Source organism: Aethalodelphis obliquidens, unplaced genomic scaffold, assembly GCF_003676395.1.
Source record: "Aethalodelphis obliquidens isolate GAN/ISIS:26980383/991018 unplaced genomic scaffold, ASM367639v1 scaffold36, whole genome shotgun sequence".
Taxonomy (NCBI): domain Eukaryota; kingdom Metazoa; phylum Chordata; class Mammalia; order Artiodactyla; family Delphinidae; genus Aethalodelphis; species Aethalodelphis obliquidens.
The window spans coordinates 18,438,198-18,454,785 of NW_020837980.1; the positions used below are offsets into that span (position 1 = coordinate 18,438,198).

The window sequence follows — 16,588 nt, forward strand, 5'->3', positions numbered from 1 at the left end:
ATTAGATGGTCTGAAAAATGGCTCTAATTCCTCACAACACTGCATGTGTAAATACAGAATTTAGAGAAATCACCATGTTAGTTTCATTTTCAATCCTGCAAACGTGTGATCGGTCTACGCTTATGTAACAATTTTTGGTTCTGACACATTCATATCCTAGAGACGTAAATATTTGAACTAATGGAGACTTTGACCATCTTATTAATATGAAAATGTGGCCTGCCTACTTTCCACTTCTAAAGCTTTGTCCACCCATACAGAACTAAGTGGAAAAGAGTGACTACTACATTCGGACCTACATAAACATCATCTGAGTGGTGGGCCTGAATTATCTAGGTGTTTGCCACTTCATATTATATTTGTGGAAATATGACTACAAAGCTAGGTCAAATACCTCAAGCTTACTAATAAGGTACATTACATACAGTTCAAGTCAACAAATAGCTATGGAAGTTTTCTTTATTGACTACTTGATGTGTAACAATAATTGGCGTCTTTTTCACACATTACAAAAAATTATACCTGGCTCAGTATGCAACCTTTTAAGCACAGCCATATTATTTAAAAGAAGAAGGGGGAAAACCTAGTCTACCCAATACAGCATTTACAAATGCACAAAACATGCCGCTTTGGCTTGTATATTGTCTAGATTAAAAAAAAAAAAATCTCTTTTTAACATAAATAAGTTAGTATAATTTTCAGTGTCTTTACAGAGTTATGTACACAGGTACACTTCAAATGGTTTTGTTTCATACACATACACAGGCAGTGTAAAAATACTGTTTAAAGATGTAGTATCCATTTCACATTTCACCTATCCACGGGTGCTTTTCTCTATACGCACTTTCCTTTAAAAACACCACTTTCCTTTGGGCAAATTAACAAACAGAATGAGAAGCTGTAAATTAAACATTATTTCATTATTTTTTGTCAAGTTACTTACAGATCTTTAAAAATATCCAAGGATTTAGAATTATTTTAACTGTGTCTACACACCCTGAAGTGAAAAGAAAATTAAGAAATTTTCTCAACAAATCTGATAAAAACTAAATGGTCAATTCTGAGCATTCAGAACTCCCCCCATACATGCCAGATTTTTGCCCAGGGGTACCTGGAGTGACTACCGAACAGCTGAATACTTTAACTGGCAAATTCCAATTTTAAGGGAGACTGGAGAAGCCGGGGAGCACTGAGTAGAGTTTTGTTTAAAAAAAAAAAAAAAAAAAAGCCATTTGCTGCTACATAACGGAATCATCTGAGCTCCTAAGTGAGAAAAAAGCTTCATGTAAAAAAATAAGTATCAATTATCTGCAGCCAGTGTTCAAATTTGGATGATTTTTTAAATGAAGTATCAGTTCTCACTGAAAGGGACATTACATCTTTAAAGAAAACAAAACCTTCCCCCCCCCAGACTGCTTCTCTTAGTGCAAGTCAAATATTTTTCTCCTTGCTCTAAGTCAAAGCAAGCTCTTCATACCCCCCCATGCCAATTCCTCAGCCCCACCCTGCCCTCCCTTCCCCAAAGTTTATGTGCTACATAAAAAGTAAAAACTATATACACAGGTAGTACAATGAAGCAAATAAGGAAAAACCTAATTGCACAATGCTACATCCAATGCTTTTAGAGGCAGATGATTTAAGAGTGCCTAAAACTTTAGTGTTATTGGGTTGTTGCTGTTCAGTGCTTATAAGGGATGTCCACTCCGTGGAGTCAGCGATATGTATTCAAAATGTTTAATTTATATCTTCCTTGCTTCATCAAGCAGTGATGTATCGGATAAACAAGGAAACATACTCTCAATTCTGCAAAAGAAACAAGAAAGAATTAGGAGAAAGGCACAAGAACAACATTGCCAATATATGACGGGAATTACTTTGTTACTGTCTTTGTTGGGAAATACCTGAGCAATAGCAAAGAAAGAACATGCTAAAAGTTGGTGCTCAGAGTCACCTCCATCCAACATTTCCTTCATTGGATTTTTACTCTCCCCTGCACTGTGGACTGTTGTCTAGAGCAGTGGTTCTCAACAGTGGGTAATTCTGCCTCCCCCTCCACCCCCCGGGGGACATTTGGCAATGTTTGGAGACATTTTTGGTTGTCACACTGGGTGGGGAGGGGGTGCTACTGGCATCTGCTGGGAGAGGTCAGGGATGCTGCCAAAACATTCTACAACGCGCAGGACCGCCTCCCACGACAAAGAATTATTCGGCCCCAAATGTCAACAGTACAGAGGTTGAGAAACCCTGGTCTAGAGAATCGGGGGTCAAAGATAGTGAGAAAGGACAGACACAGGAAAATTCAGAAAGTGTAACACGTAAGAGTAGCAAAATTTTCTAAGTTTGAAAAATAATTGGAAATCACACTTAAAAAGACTATCCAAAGAAAATTCTATTCACTTTTTTTTTTCTCAAAATATTTTAGTCTTAGTCATATGTAGAATATACACACGAATGCTTATGAATAGGTCCTTACTACTATTTCCTGTATTCTCTGAACTGGCAATATTTACTAACAAATGCTTCTCTGTATGTCAGAATGGGGCCAGATCAAAATCCAGTAGGTCTGATTTGCTGTGGCTCATCTGATGAGCTAGGCCACAAGTCACAAACCAACAAGAGCTGCAGGTGGTAAGGTTGCTTCAGAAAATTTTTTCAACCCATTTACCCACTTCGTATATAAGCTGTGATGGAGAAGTTCAATAGCGCCGTTTTGTATAAGCTCTGAAAAATATGTATGTAATGAAATCCTATATATGACACTGATTTAAAAATACAACAAACTTGAACCCCACCTTCATCCCTTTTTTTAATTTTTAATTTTTATAGATGAGGATTTTAAAAGTTAATATCAACATCTCTTAGGATCTCTTTATATGCTAGGCTATGAGAGTGTTTTGGAAAAAAAAAAGAGGACACGGTCGTTGTCTGTAAGACGTTTACAAACTATTAATACATGTAGTCTGATCATTATGGAGACCAATCCACGTAAAGCTGGGGGCTGAATTATTCAAATTAGCTTTTCATGTTGATCATATTTTAGTAGATGGCAAAAATCTCCACTTCCCTTGTTTGGGGGACACCTACCCTGTCAGCCCTGATATCTACTATCCATTTCCCCTACAAGTATCTAAATTCCCCTGTTATAGCACGACTGGCATACACATGCTGACGTGTTCCTGGACTGCTTACCCTGGCAGTTACTTTAACTTTTGCTTTGCAACTTCAGTGTTATCAGAAATTCCGTCGGAACCTTAGGATTTTTGAGCCTTCCATTTTGGTTTTTTTAAATACACACGTTCCTTCTCCATCCCCCAAACTTATCAGAAGACAGGGAAAGTGAGAGTTTGTGAAAATGATAAAAACCAAAGGAAGCCACATACCTCGCTTGTCACGTTTCTAACCATTTGAACAACCAGCTATGAACCATTTGTGCCTCACTTTTCCCTCAAAGTTTGAATTAAATCATTTATTTGAATTAAATCATTTTTCCATGGATGGCTCAAAATCTGAGTCAACCTGGTCTTCTGGGAGATGAATTCTCATGAAGTGGGATGGAGGCAGACCCCCGCTCTTGTTCAGATGGAAAAAGAACCTATTGTTCCCAACATGTTTTGATGGGACTCTCAGAGAACTGACCTTCCTCCCCACAGGGCCTTGGTTACAAGTACTTGCCTGGGACCCTTGCTCTAATCATTTGGTACTTCAAAGGAAAATGATCTCAGGACGTAGAAACTGGGAAGAATTACAGCACCTCCACACTAATTCTCAGTCTTCCCCATTCCTACTTTTTTTGATCTCCAAAATATAAACCAAACAAAAACCCACAAGCTCTAATCTGCCAGCCACCACTGAGATCGGGTAATCCTGGGGCTGGAAAGCCCACGAGTTCCTGCATCCCAATTCGGGGGTCACTGCTTTGCTCGTAGTAATCAACCCACCGAGTACTTTACGTTTGACGCCTTCTGAGGCCCGGCTTCTTGGGCGTCTGCTCCACTGATCCCGCGTTCGGGGAACCGTCTGAAACATTTTCTTCTGTTCTGTTTGCTCTTTTGTTTTGAGAAGAGGAATCTAAGGGCAGGAGGAAATTTTAAAAAGAACACAGACAAACAATCTTTATTAGAAAAAACAATGGGTGACAGAAGTGGACCCAAGAACCAGGGGACGAAAAACCCACCACCTACACCCACAATCCTGGATCCGTCATTCCCAGTGGCCTTTAAGGGCACAAAATGAGGTTGTTTTCACATAACAGAAAGTATATTCTACGCCCCCAAAGCTCTCTCTCCAAAGCGAAGAGGGAGGCCGTTGATAAACATCCCAACGTTGTCACATACCTACCGCTGGCGAGCGGGGAGGAGCCGCGATGTTTTCAGTTAGAAAAATTACCAGATAACACAGTCTCAGGCTTCTGACTTAAAAGTCATAAACAGGCAAGCAGTCAGCTACATAAACAGCATTTAAAACCTAAGATTAAGAAAGTGCGCTCCCCCAGAGCTAAATCAGAATGCGCTGAAAACAAAGTTGAGGTTAAAGACCCTCAGGCAGGCAAAGCAGTGCCGCTAACACAGACACACAGAAAGACATTTCACTCATTTGAAAGGGTCATTACCGTCTGTGGCAGGTCGCTTCCTTATCCCAGTGCACTGCTCCGCTAACCCCGTCTGGCTGTCCGGTGCATCAGTCTTCTGGTCTACCAAATGCGTGTCCTCTGAGTTTGCCTGAGACCCAATTAAAGGCACCGCCTGGCGGGTCCCGCTGACATCCTGGCCCTCCTGCGCCGGCACCTTGCAGGCGCCTTTGGGTGGCCGCGGGGGTCTGTAGTAGAACTCGGGCAAGTTGCCCTTTTCCACCTCTTGCCACTCGTATTTGCCCTCCAAGGGCTTGTGATTCTGAAAATCAAAATTCCACTTGCGCTGGCTGGCCTCTTCCATGTCTCTACAGTGCTTCTCCAAGTCCCGGGTTAACTCTTCGTGATTGACCGGGCCGAAGAGGTTTCTGCAGGCCGAGGGCTTGGGGTACTCCGCCTGTCTGGCGTCCATCCGCTCCAAGCTCGGGCTCCCGTTAGACACTCGCACGTTTGACATCTTCCTCCCCGGGCTCGGCGACCGCCTCTCTTGCGCTCTCGCAAAACAAAACGAACAAAACAAGACGCCCCGACCCAGCCCGAGCCCCTCTTATAAGCCCTGCGACTGCCCTCCGAGCCAAGAGAAACAAACACGGACGAGTAAGTGCCCGAGCGTCAGGAGCGCGCGGGGCTGGGGGAGGGGGCGAGGGGCAGCCCCGGCCAGGCAGCCCCGAGTCCCCGCCGATCAAGTGGACTGGCGAGCGGGAGGCGGGGAGGGGAGGGGAGAGGAGCGCAGCGGAGAGAGGAGGGGGCAGAGCCAGTCCAAGTCCGGGCAGCTGCGAGCCCGCGGGTCCCGCCGACCGAGCGGCTCTCCAAACCTTGCCGGCGTCGGAGTCGCGGAGCGGCGAGAGAGTGGGGACAAGGGAGGGGGAGAAAAACACCCCGAAAAGACGAGCCCCCTTTTTTTAGTTGCCCAATATGGCGGTGGAAGGGAGGCTGACGAAGAAGAAGATGATTGACACCGCAAGTCTATTTAAACAGAGGAGGAGATCATTGGTCGCGGCGCCGGGAGCCGCCCCGCCGAGGCTGGCGAGCGCGGCCTTAAGGTGGCCCCGGGGCGGCCGCGGCGCCTCCCCGCCTCCCGTGCGCGCCCTCGCCGAGCGCGCGCCCGGGAGATGGGCTGGTCGCGTGACTGCTGGAGGCGCACGGCTGCCAGCAAACCTGCTCCGGCTGGCCTCGGAGAAATTAAAAATAAGACAAACAAGCTCGCCAAACGGCCGGGGAGCCGGGGAGGGGCCTGTGCAGCGGGGCCGGCGGGGCGGCGGGTTCTGGTCCCGGCGCTGCGCGGGCCGGCGCGCGGCTGCTCCGGAGCCCCGACCTCCCGCTCCTAGCCCGGGAAAGCTGGGGAGCTCGAGGGTTGCCGGCAGCTGGTTGTGCGCCTCGCCGGCGATCTTGTTTTCTCCGCACTCGCCCAGCGGGGGATGGGGGCGGGGGCGGGCAGCTGGGGGGCGGAGGCGGACGGTGGGAGCTCGGCCCCCAGCTGAGCTCTCCCCCGGGGTCCCAGCCGCACGCACGGCGGGGGAGGCGGGGAGCCCTTCGGCCTGGGTGACTTACTTAGGTGGGGGTGAGCAGTGGTTAGCTCACCCTTAACCTAGAAGTCTGTGCTAGTCTGGGGGGGGCAGGGGGCTTAGGGGAGAAGCCACGGCGAACGGCTTTCTATAAATTAGCCTGGAAGAGACGCAGCACTTATAATGTATTCTGAGCCCAAGCTCTCCCTCAGTAAAAAATAAGGAAGGATTTCCAGATCAAAACGTCGCCTGGTCTCCCAAGTTCCCAGTAAGCTTTGTAATTGTCTCAGACACATTTAGTTTAAAAAGAGAGAGATTACACCCCTGGCCCAGGTTCTTGCTTCCCAGTCACAGTTAAGGCCACTGACACGGGCTGCGTGTGGGAACTCGTCTCTTCTTTGTATTTTTCAATTCTTTGCCGGGTTGTAGCAGTTTCCTCAACCTGAGTCCCGCCGCCAAATACAACAGTTCCTTCCTTCCTCCACCTTTCTCTCCCACCAGACTCACTTCTCGGAACCCACCCAGAACACCATTCAGATGCAAGTGACGCCTTTAGAGGGCTGCAGGTCGTCGAAGAGTGAAAGTAACCGGAAAGTCCGGATTGTGAAGTGATGTATAAAACCACCACCACCGTGTTCTCACGTCTGATATGATTACTTGGGCATATCTCTGCTCCCCTTTGCAACTTGAAATTTACCTAAGCAATATGATCTTGAGCAAGGTGATGGACGTTAAAACAGGATGGACAGGGCTGTCATATCTGAAACAGAGCTCACAGTCTTTAACTGCCTCCCCCCAACCCCGTATATGATCTTGGTCTGGGTCAAAGTTACACATTTTACTGGAAACTAATCTCCAGTTCTAACAGTACACAACGGCAACTGTACACAACAGTTTTCTTGGGCGTCTATGCTACAAATGAGTTTGACTTTTAACTTGTTTTCTTAACCACGTATTATTCGTCCACTTTGTGTCCCTGCCTTGCTTCATACACTCCAGAATGTAAGAGCTGGGAGGGACCTTGGGAACCCTGTGGTTCAACCCTCTCTTTTTTACCACTGAGGAAATAGAGACCGAGAGGATTCCTGTCCAGGGACACATAACCAGTTGGTAGCAGACTAGAGGCAGGTCTCCTGACTCTAAAGCTGGTTCATTTTCTGTCCCTTTCCCTCCTGATGACCCCAACTGGTTTGGGATTTCGTCTGGATTCGCCTATGTCCCTCTCCTACAAATGATTCAAAATGGCTCCTTCTCATGACCTGGGCTGCCTACAGATGTTTCCTTGACGTGGCCTGTGGTCCCTGATATTTTAATACAGCTGTCACTGGCCTTTGGTATGACCTTGGCACTAATTTGACTAAAATGCAGATGCCAAAAGGGCAGGGTGAGACCCAGAGAGCAGTGAGGGAGGCAGTGCCCAAAATTTGTTTCAAGGTCGGGACTACCTACCTGACCGACAGAAAATATTTCACCTGGGATCAAAGTAAAAGGTCTCATCTTCTTTATTTTTTTACATTGAATGCCCCACTTAGTTTGCTGAGTTGGAGAAGAGGGGGAGAGGGACAGGAAAATTAGGGTAGGTCTCAATACCATAATTGATACCCTATTCCTGAAATTAGATCATTGTTGTTGAAATTTTTACACAATTGCTAGACTACACCGGAATTCTATATTATATATAAGCATCAATGCAGATGCATAAATACACAAACTACCACATATATGTAAATGGAGCTATTCTAGAGGATTGCACCTTGCCACAGATGTTTGATTTTATTCGTGGAATTAATATCTTACAGAAAAGTTAAAAATGAATACTTCTATCCCCTCCACACCCTGAATATTTCTTCAACTAATATGTAGGACCACCATTTTGTCGCTTTGTTAATCTTGAAAAGTAAGCGAGTCGCAGTCACGCCACCTTAAGACGTCTGGCTGCCAGCAGAAAGGCTGTGCTTACTCCGACCTTGCTATGATCTAAAGTGTTTTGTTTACAGTCAAGGCACCGGAGATCTGCACAGCAAATAATGAGAAGGCAGGCGTCTGCTGTAGTAGCGACGAAGCGTGAAAAAATACGATGGAGTCCCCGGGGGAAGAGGGAACTGGGAGCTCAGAGCGCCATCCTCCTGCGGAAAGTAGGCGGCGGCTTTAAAAGACTGAGCGGGGGAGAAGAATTTCCAATAAACAGCGTAAAGGCGGAGCCTGGGGAGAAGACAGAAAGTTCCACTGGCACTGCTCTAAAAAGGGCTCTGCTGGCCCAAGACCCAGAATCTAGTCCTGGGTGATGTTTTTGCTGTCATTTTCACTCCTGGTAGTTTTCTCCTTAGAGCTGAGAAGCGTCCCATAAGCCACCCAAGATTGCGTGTCCTTCACCAGCTGAGGAGAGAGAGGAAGACCAAAATAACTTAAAAGAAAACACCTGTGTGGTAGCCAAGTGTCCGGGCGGGGCGGCAGGGCAAGCTCGCCTCCCAGGTGTGGTCCGTGGTCCTCGCAGGGGGGAAGTCAGGCAGCCCCAAATTTCTGCGAAGGCGCACGTTTCCTTGCTCTGTTGCCCCTCCCACCACAAGCACACAATTTTAATCCTTCCTCCAGGGTGTTTATGGTGAGGCAACGTTCACTCAATTTCACTATTCTTCTAAACCGACATAGTTTTAGAGTTCAGCAATTTCACATTCGTCTGTTTCTGACACTTCTCATTCAATTTAATAAATATTTATTGAGCATTTTTATTAATTTGCTTATTCTTTATTTCAACAAAGATTTGTTGAGTGCCTTTGATATCCGAGGCCCTGGGGATACAGAAGTAAACAAACAGATTTAAACTAGGATGAAGTTTACACTCTAGTAGGGGGAGAGGAGACAGATGATACACAGTAACACATGAGTGAAATATATACACTGCATAAGGAGGTGATACATGCTATGGAGAAAGAACAAGCACGGGAGGGAGAAGGAGAGTGTTGTGAGGTCCCAGTGGGACTAGAGTGGTCGGGGAAGGCTTCATTGAGGACGTGGCCTTGGAGAGATGCCCCGAGGACTCAAGAGAGAGCAGCCATGCAGATATCTGGGGAGAGTGTCCCGATAAAGGGAACAGCAAACACAAAAGCTCTGAAGTGTGGTCTTGTGTGATGTGTTCAAGGAACATGGAGGAGCAAGGGGAGAGGAGCACCCGGAACATCTGCTCCTACGAGGCCATGCAGGCCTCTGGAGGGTTTTTATCAATGACTGAGTGATAGGGGAAGCCACTGAAGCATTAGGAGGTTCTAAGCAGTGGAATGACGCGCTCTTACCATGTGTAAGGTATTCCCCTAGGCGGTATTCTCAGCGGCCTAAGGATGAGAAGTCACAGTCCCTGCCTTTAGGGAGCATACCTCCTAGATGGGGAGACCACCATGTGCACAAAAACTCCAGAGACAGAAAGCAAAATCTGGAAGAATGCAGTCCAAAGATAGAGTACAAAGGAGGGAGAAAGAGGAAGCCTTCAAGGAGGTGATATGAGTCAGGTCTTGAAGAATGAGGAAAATGTCAAGAAGATTATAAAGATGTATTGGCAGGGGTGTTAATTGGCGGATGGGATCAGACAGTGGCAGGTGTATGGATGACATGCTAAAAAAAAAAATGTTTTATTCAGTAAGCAATGGAGCATTTGGTGAAAAGAATATCGTGATCACTGTCCAAACTTGTCTCCTGACCCGGAGCAAGCCTGGGCCCTGAGAGACAGTGTCTAGGGACAGAGCTGAATGAAAGCTGGGTGGACCGTCCCATTCTGGTCTTAACCCAAAGGGAGCTGGTTGTTGGGCAGAGTACGGGTGTGAGGCAAGAGGGTAGAAGCATGAGCCACGAGACCACAATAAGAGGGTTTGGAACAGAGAATAGGAGGCTGTCTTGTGTGAGCTACTGAGCTATGAAGGCACAGCTGCAGATGCTTTGTATGTGGTACGCACAGCCTTGACGGGAAGCGGAGGCAACTGTTAAGAAGCCCACGCCGTCTTGGACAATCAGATGTTTGTGTTCGGTAGTGGCATCTGACAGCAGAGTAGAGGATGGGCGTGATGAGCCTGGAGGGGCTGACACAGGGAGGTGACTTTGCAGGCTGATTGCAGTTGCTCAAGCTAGAGATACAATGGCCTTAAGCTGTACTGCAGAGGAGGGAATGGAAAACTAGGAATGAATGTGTGCTTGCTTACGTAGTCAGAACAGATACAGGGGCTGGAGAAAGATGGAGAAATGGAGGATGGCTTTAAGGACTCACGCTTGGGTATTTGAGAGAATAATGCCATTAATTAAGAGAAGTAACACAGAGAGATGACGTAATAGAGAATGTTAGTTGTCCACCAAATTCCATCCTCACCTTCTTCCTCGGTATCGGAATTGTAACTGGGCATACAGCTGCGCATCCTCTCTCAATTTCCCAGCCTCCTTTGCTGTTGAATGTGGCCTGGTGCTAGGTGTTTTCCAACAGAATGTAAGCCAAAGTGATATGTGTCTTTCAGGCCTAGTGCATAAAACCTGTCACATGACTCCTTCCCTTCTGCTTCTCTCTTCCCCCTCCCATGGGCTGTAAAGGTGAATATTACTGTAACCTTGGAAGCCACATGTTGAAGGTGATAGGGCCACCATCAACCCGAGTCCCTGATCTGACCCGAGAGAAAAAATGAATTTCTATTTTGTTAAACTGTGATATTTTGGAGGTCCATTTGATAACATTTTATAGTCAATCCGAGCTAATACAGAGGGAAACGTTTGGGAGATAGGGAATAGGGAAGATTAAGAATTTGATTTGATGCAGACAGTATGTGCATTGAAATTAACTGCATCCCTGAGGAAAAAAAGAATAAGAGGTTATGTTCCTTAAGAGGGCAACTGAGACAATATTGGAGACATGAATCTGACACATAATGTGAAAGGATGCTATGGTTGGCGGGGCTCTCTGAGACCTGTCCATATTTACAAATGTGCCAGTAATCATATGGCCAGAGCAGATCCTGAGTAGATTAAAGCTTTCAAAAGTGTGGAAATAAGGGGGCTTCCCTGGTGGCGCAGTGGTTGGGAGTCCACCTGCCGATGCAGGAGACACGGGTTCGTGCCCCGGTCCGGGAAGATCCCACATGCCGCAGAGGCCACAGCAGTGAGAGGCCCGTGTACCACAAAAAAAAAAAAAAAGTGTGGAAATAAGGATGTGTGTGGTGTTCTCAATATTTTTCATCACACTTGAGCTGTGTAACACTCATTGTTTCTTCATTGTCCCACCCTCCCTTCTCAGAAAGTCTGCTCCCTTAGGCTCTTCTGCTGAGAGATTATATCCCATTTTTCCCATTCTCTAGATTTTTTTTTTTTTTTTTTTTGCCAAGCCACGTGCCTTGCAGGATCTCAGTTCCCAGACCAGGGATTGAACCCGGACCACGGCACTGAAAGCCCAGAATCCTAACCACTAGGCCACCAGGGAACTCCCCCGATTCTCTTTCTGAAGGTGACCAGAGGAGGGGAGAGGCTATATCTATCTGACCCGAATTTGGCCAACCAAATTCTCTCTCCTGAAAATTTGAAACGAGGTCTCAGAAACTTCAATTAGTAAACTGTAAATTAGAGATTAATAAGGTAATGTAGATTTGGAATTCAAAGAGCAGTTTTAAGAAAGCTATCTTTGGCACATGTGTGATGGAGATGCAGATTAAGATTGCCTGCAGTGTCAGAAGAAAGAAAGGGACATTCAAAGAGGGGCAGAGAAGAGAGACCACGGGTTTTAGAAAGACAGATAACACTCAGCACCCCCAAACTCCCCAGTTTCTGGATCCTGCAGCTCAGGAGGTCCAACTCCCTGGATTTCAGTTCTGTGGGACAGCCTGTGTTTGTAAAACAATTCCTCTCATTTTGCTCCAAGCTAGTTTGTTACTGGTTTCTATTAGAACCCAAGACATCCCTGATTAACACAATACTTTACATACTTGAAAGCAGCTTCTCTGGTGTCATCACATTGGACCCTCATAAGACCACCGTTTCGAGACGAATGCTGTTATCCTCTCTTGCAGATGAGGTCCTGAGATAGAGAAGGCTGAGTGCTCCAAAGCTAGGACCAGTAGGCCTGCTCTTCGGAAGCTGAGTCCAGAGTCCACTGTGATGACTCTTGAAGATGTAATGACTTGGTGGGTTTGTAAATTTTATCACGGAGGCTCATTGGCTTAAATTACCTACAGTGCACTATTCATAAAAAGAAGGTTCTGGGGAAAATGAGATTCAAATTCCTAAAAAGAAGGTTCTGGGGAAAATGAGATTCAAATTCCTAAAAAGAAAAATAGCATCTTCGAAAGAAACTGGACTCAGAAAGGGTTTGAAACTGATCCAGTGGGGTCAGACTTTAAAGAAAAAATGCATCAGGCAATTTTAATTAGAGAAAAATCTTCATTTTCAAGTAAAATGTAGTAAGCAAATACAGTATTGCTGGTTTCATAAGAAGGTGAAATAAATGGCAAACCCTGGATCCATGACTTTAATTTCCATGACTGAAACATAAGTGGACAACCTCTGTGAGTAGAATATGGAATTTGGAACAAAAAAACATATTCACCACCAACTCACCATTTTCAACAACAGTCATTGAGAAGATACAAAGGAGAAAACCTCCCTTAATTATCTCAGTCTTCAGTTTACGCAAACTTATACCTAAAAAAAAATAACTGGAAAGTGCTCATTTTTTGCTCCTGACCACTCTCTGAATAACTGTTCACATGAATATTTGTTCATTCCTTCATTCACTAAATTTTTAATGAGCTCTTAGCAGATGCCAGACACTCTGGGGACACAGCAGAAAAAAAAGATTGCCAAAGTCCTGCTTTATGGAATGGAGTTTACACTCAAGTGTGGAAGGCAGACAAGACACAAATAAATAAGCATAGTATGTCATGTTGTTATAGGTGCTAAAAGAAAAAAACTAGTGTAGTTGAGGCTGCAGAGAGTAATGAAGGCAGATGCTGTATTAACAAGGAAGGACTCTTTGATTAACTGACATTTGAATAGAGACCTGAATGAAATGAGGGCATTGGACTATGTCATTTTCTGTGTTCCAGGCAGAGGGAATAGCAAATCCAAGAGCCCTGAGGAATGTGCCTAGGGTGGCTAAAGAGTAATAAGGGAACTAGTAAGCCAGACACAGTATGTAGGGACTGGGAGGTAGGAGATGAGATCAGAGAGAAAGTAGAGGCCTGGATCATGTATATTATATAAGACATGATAAAGACGTTTGATTTTATTCCAAATGAGGTAAGCCACCTTTGAGCAGAGAGTTTTGATCAGCTAACTTTGGTCACTTTCCTGAGTGGGAAGTACTTCAGAAAAGCAAGAGAGAAGTAGGGAGACCAGTTAGTAGACCATTGCAGTAATCCAAGAAGAGGTCATACTGGTTCAGACCAGGGTGGTAGCAATGTACGTAGAAAAAGGGGTAGAGTTATTAATAGATTTGCTAAAGGATTGGAAATGGAATGTGTGTATGGGAGAGAGGAGTCCGTAGTAATTCCAAGGCTTTTTCACCTAAGCAGCTGAAGAAGGTTTAGCCATTTACTGAAATGGGGTTGACTGAGGGAGGAACAAATTTTGCTTTGAATGTGTTAAGTTTGAGATATCCATGGACATCCAAGTGGAGTTGCTGAGTGAGCAGTTGTATATATGAGTCTCTCTTAGGGGAGAGAGGTTTGTGCTGGAGATACAAATTAGTAAATTTTCAGCATTTAGATGATATTAAAGCCATGGGACTAGATAAGATGACAAAGGGAATGAGTTTAGACAGGGAAGAGGCCTGAGCATTACAACTTTTAGAAATCAAAAAATGGAAAGGCTCTAGACAAAGGAGAATATAAAGGCGCCGCTGCTGGAGTAAAGGAGAGCCAAGGAGAGGTGACTCAGAGGCCAAGTAAGAGAAAGTATTTCAAGGACAAGAAGAGATCAGATGGTTCAAATGCTGCTGATAAGTCAAGTAAGATGAGGACTGAAAACTGACCATTGGATTTGGCCATGAAGGTCATTGGTGATCTTGATAAGAGTAGTATTGGCCAAGTAGAGGATATGAAAGCCTGACTGGAGTGGACTAAAAGGAAAGTCATGTACATACATGCTGTAAACCCACATGAACAAAATATGCACACATAAACCTTGTCTAAGCGGAGGGTGGCTAGGTTCTAATATCAGGGAGCCAGTCTGGAAGCAGGCCCGGGGTGGGGTCTGTGTACTGGCAGATGAGGAAGTAAGCACGTGAAGAAGGTGCCACCCATTGACTACCTTAACTTGTTTCATTGTATGCTGTCACATTCTATGGTTCCTTCAATATCTTTTCTTAACTTTCCTAAGAATTGTCATGTTGACAAATTACCTTAAAGCTCTTTGAAAGGAATCCCTTTTGGAGACGATGCTAAGAGAATTAGCACAGAATGAGCTTTGCTTGTGTCTCATATTTCACCCAGCTAAGAAATAGAAAATCAAGAGTGTAAGGCTTTATTGTAAATTCTTAGCATAATAAAAGGACATTGAGTAGAATTTCTATTTATTCTTGACAAAAAGCCTTTCCTGACATTGTCATTATGGTATTCTTCTCCGAACCTCAATAATCTGCTTAAGATCTCCCTGTATCAGCGGACCAATTATACAACGTGTCTAATGCAATTTGAAGTTTGTTGCCTTTTGCCTTAACTTGGGATTTGATTTTCTGACCTAGAATATTTCAGAGTAGTTTTTCCATCTCTTCCTTTACCGAAGAATCAGAAACATCCAGAATAGTTAGGCCCTCTGTGGCCACATGAGGACAGAAGAGGGTAAGTAATAAGATAGAATTCCCCCGCAGAGCATTCATGAAGCAAGAATGTAATCGACCTGCTGAGCTGTTTAAACAGCACAGGAGGGCAGCACAAGGCCAGAACTGTTGGCCCCAATCCGGCAAATATTCCAAACCACCACCATACTTATGGTCTACTTTTCTGAATGCATACACAAGAGTTTTAATCCCCACCAAATTTCACTGAACTTTAAATCTGCATAGACACTACCTATTAAACATTTTCAGATCATTTTCATACATTATTCACATAATAATCTGAATTTAACATTTATGTATTTTACCATAGCAGAGTGTTTTAATAATTGTCTGTGCAGTCGAGGTAAGTGTTATAACCCTTAACAAGTGAGGAAGTAGAAATAAAGATAAAAGGTGATTTGCCTATGGTCATCACAGTTAGGTGCAAAGATAACAACCTAAGCCTGATGCTTTTCCCCTAAACTCAGCTCTTCAGAAAGATACCCCTCCATCCCCCAAACACACATGGACACATTCCACTGCCTTCGTGACATATTCACTTTGACTTCAGATATAAATCTACAGTCTTTAACCTTTTCTGTATCCTCCAGTGAGGCCAATTTCCATCCTCTAAACAAAATAAATACAGAGTAGGTAGCACCTAATAGATATTACTGGCAAACATACACAGTTGCAGTGAAGCTCAAAGAGATATCCTCTAGTGAATTCTGTTAGGTCCTCGATATGGCAGTCATGGAATCCATCAAATCTACAGCTCCTTCCAAGAGCAAATGCCCCACCCCTAGCATGGGCCACGGCATGGGCTCCTGACTAAAAACTGTGTTTTATGATGGGGCCTGGCACGGACACCTCTGCCCAAAAGGAAGATGGTTATTAGCTACTCCAATCTTATACTCTCACTCAAGAATTAGAACTGGGAAGTATAGTAAAAACCAGAAGGTCACAGTGAAAAGAGCATAGACTGATGCAGAGAGAAGACATGTAGGGACATAGAGTCACTATGTGCTGGACTCATAGGCCATGGGCTTCCATGGCAAAGATGTCTAGAGCTCTCAACGTTCCTAATGGACTTATAATTCCTGTTTACATGTGACTCTTTCAAGGCCCCGTAGTTTGGGTTTCCATGGTCTAAGGATTTGGCAGTATGGCTAAGATTCCCGTCACACATGTGAACACACATTCACACACTACTCAAGGGAACAAATGAGACTGTTCCTTACAACCAAAAGAACTTAGCCAACCACCACCCATAGGTAACGCTCCATAACCAAAATAAGCAACATTTAATCACAACCAAGCTCACATGGGACATATGATTGTTTGATCAAAGCTGTACTTCATTCACTCATTATGTATCTATTGATTACCTATGTGTCAGGCATTAGGTGAGAGCTGGAGTTATAGATACAAATAAGCAAGAGACAAATAAGACAAGGTCTCTGTATTTGAGGGGTTCCCACCTCAGTGGGAAAGGCATCATACAAGAATGGAAACAAAGTGAGAAAATTTAGGGAAACTGTAGACTGATTGCGTAAATGGTAGATCCTTTTTTGCTGGTAAGTCATTCTAAAAGAGCCCTTCTAGTCAAGTCCAGTTTATCAGTCAACATGAGATTTGTGTCAGTATACTGTATACCCAAGTGAAAAGATGAGAACAGAA

General features: G+C 44.6%; 1 protein-coding gene across 1 annotated transcript; it reads right to left on the minus strand.

Moving 5' to 3' along the window:
* Positions 1–441: 441 nt before the first annotated feature.
* Positions 442–5,567, minus strand: CDKN1B (cyclin dependent kinase inhibitor 1B). Its single transcript, XM_027129562.1, has 3 exons — positions 4,610–5,567; positions 3,939–4,068; positions 442–1,803 (listed from the first exon to the last, which is right to left on the minus strand). Exons 1-2 carry the CDS (start codon positions 5,082–5,084, stop codon positions 3,947–3,949), a joined length of 597 nt encoding a protein of 198 aa, XP_026985363.1. The 5' UTR covers positions 5,085–5,567; the 3' UTR covers positions 442–1,803; positions 3,939–3,946.
* Positions 5,568–16,588: the final 11,021 nt, after the last annotated feature.

What these genes read in the sequence shown, in the direction of transcription:
- CDKN1B (XM_027129562.1), bottom strand. Translation starts at nt 5,084, where the DNA reads ATGTCAAACGTGCGAGTGTCTAACGGGAGCCCGAGCTTGGAGCGGATG. An exon ending in GAAGCGACCTGCCACAGACG is followed by an intron (nt 4,069 to 4,609) that starts GTAATGACCCTT and finishes TCCTGCCCTTAG; the next exon opens with ATTCCTCTTCTCAAAACAAA.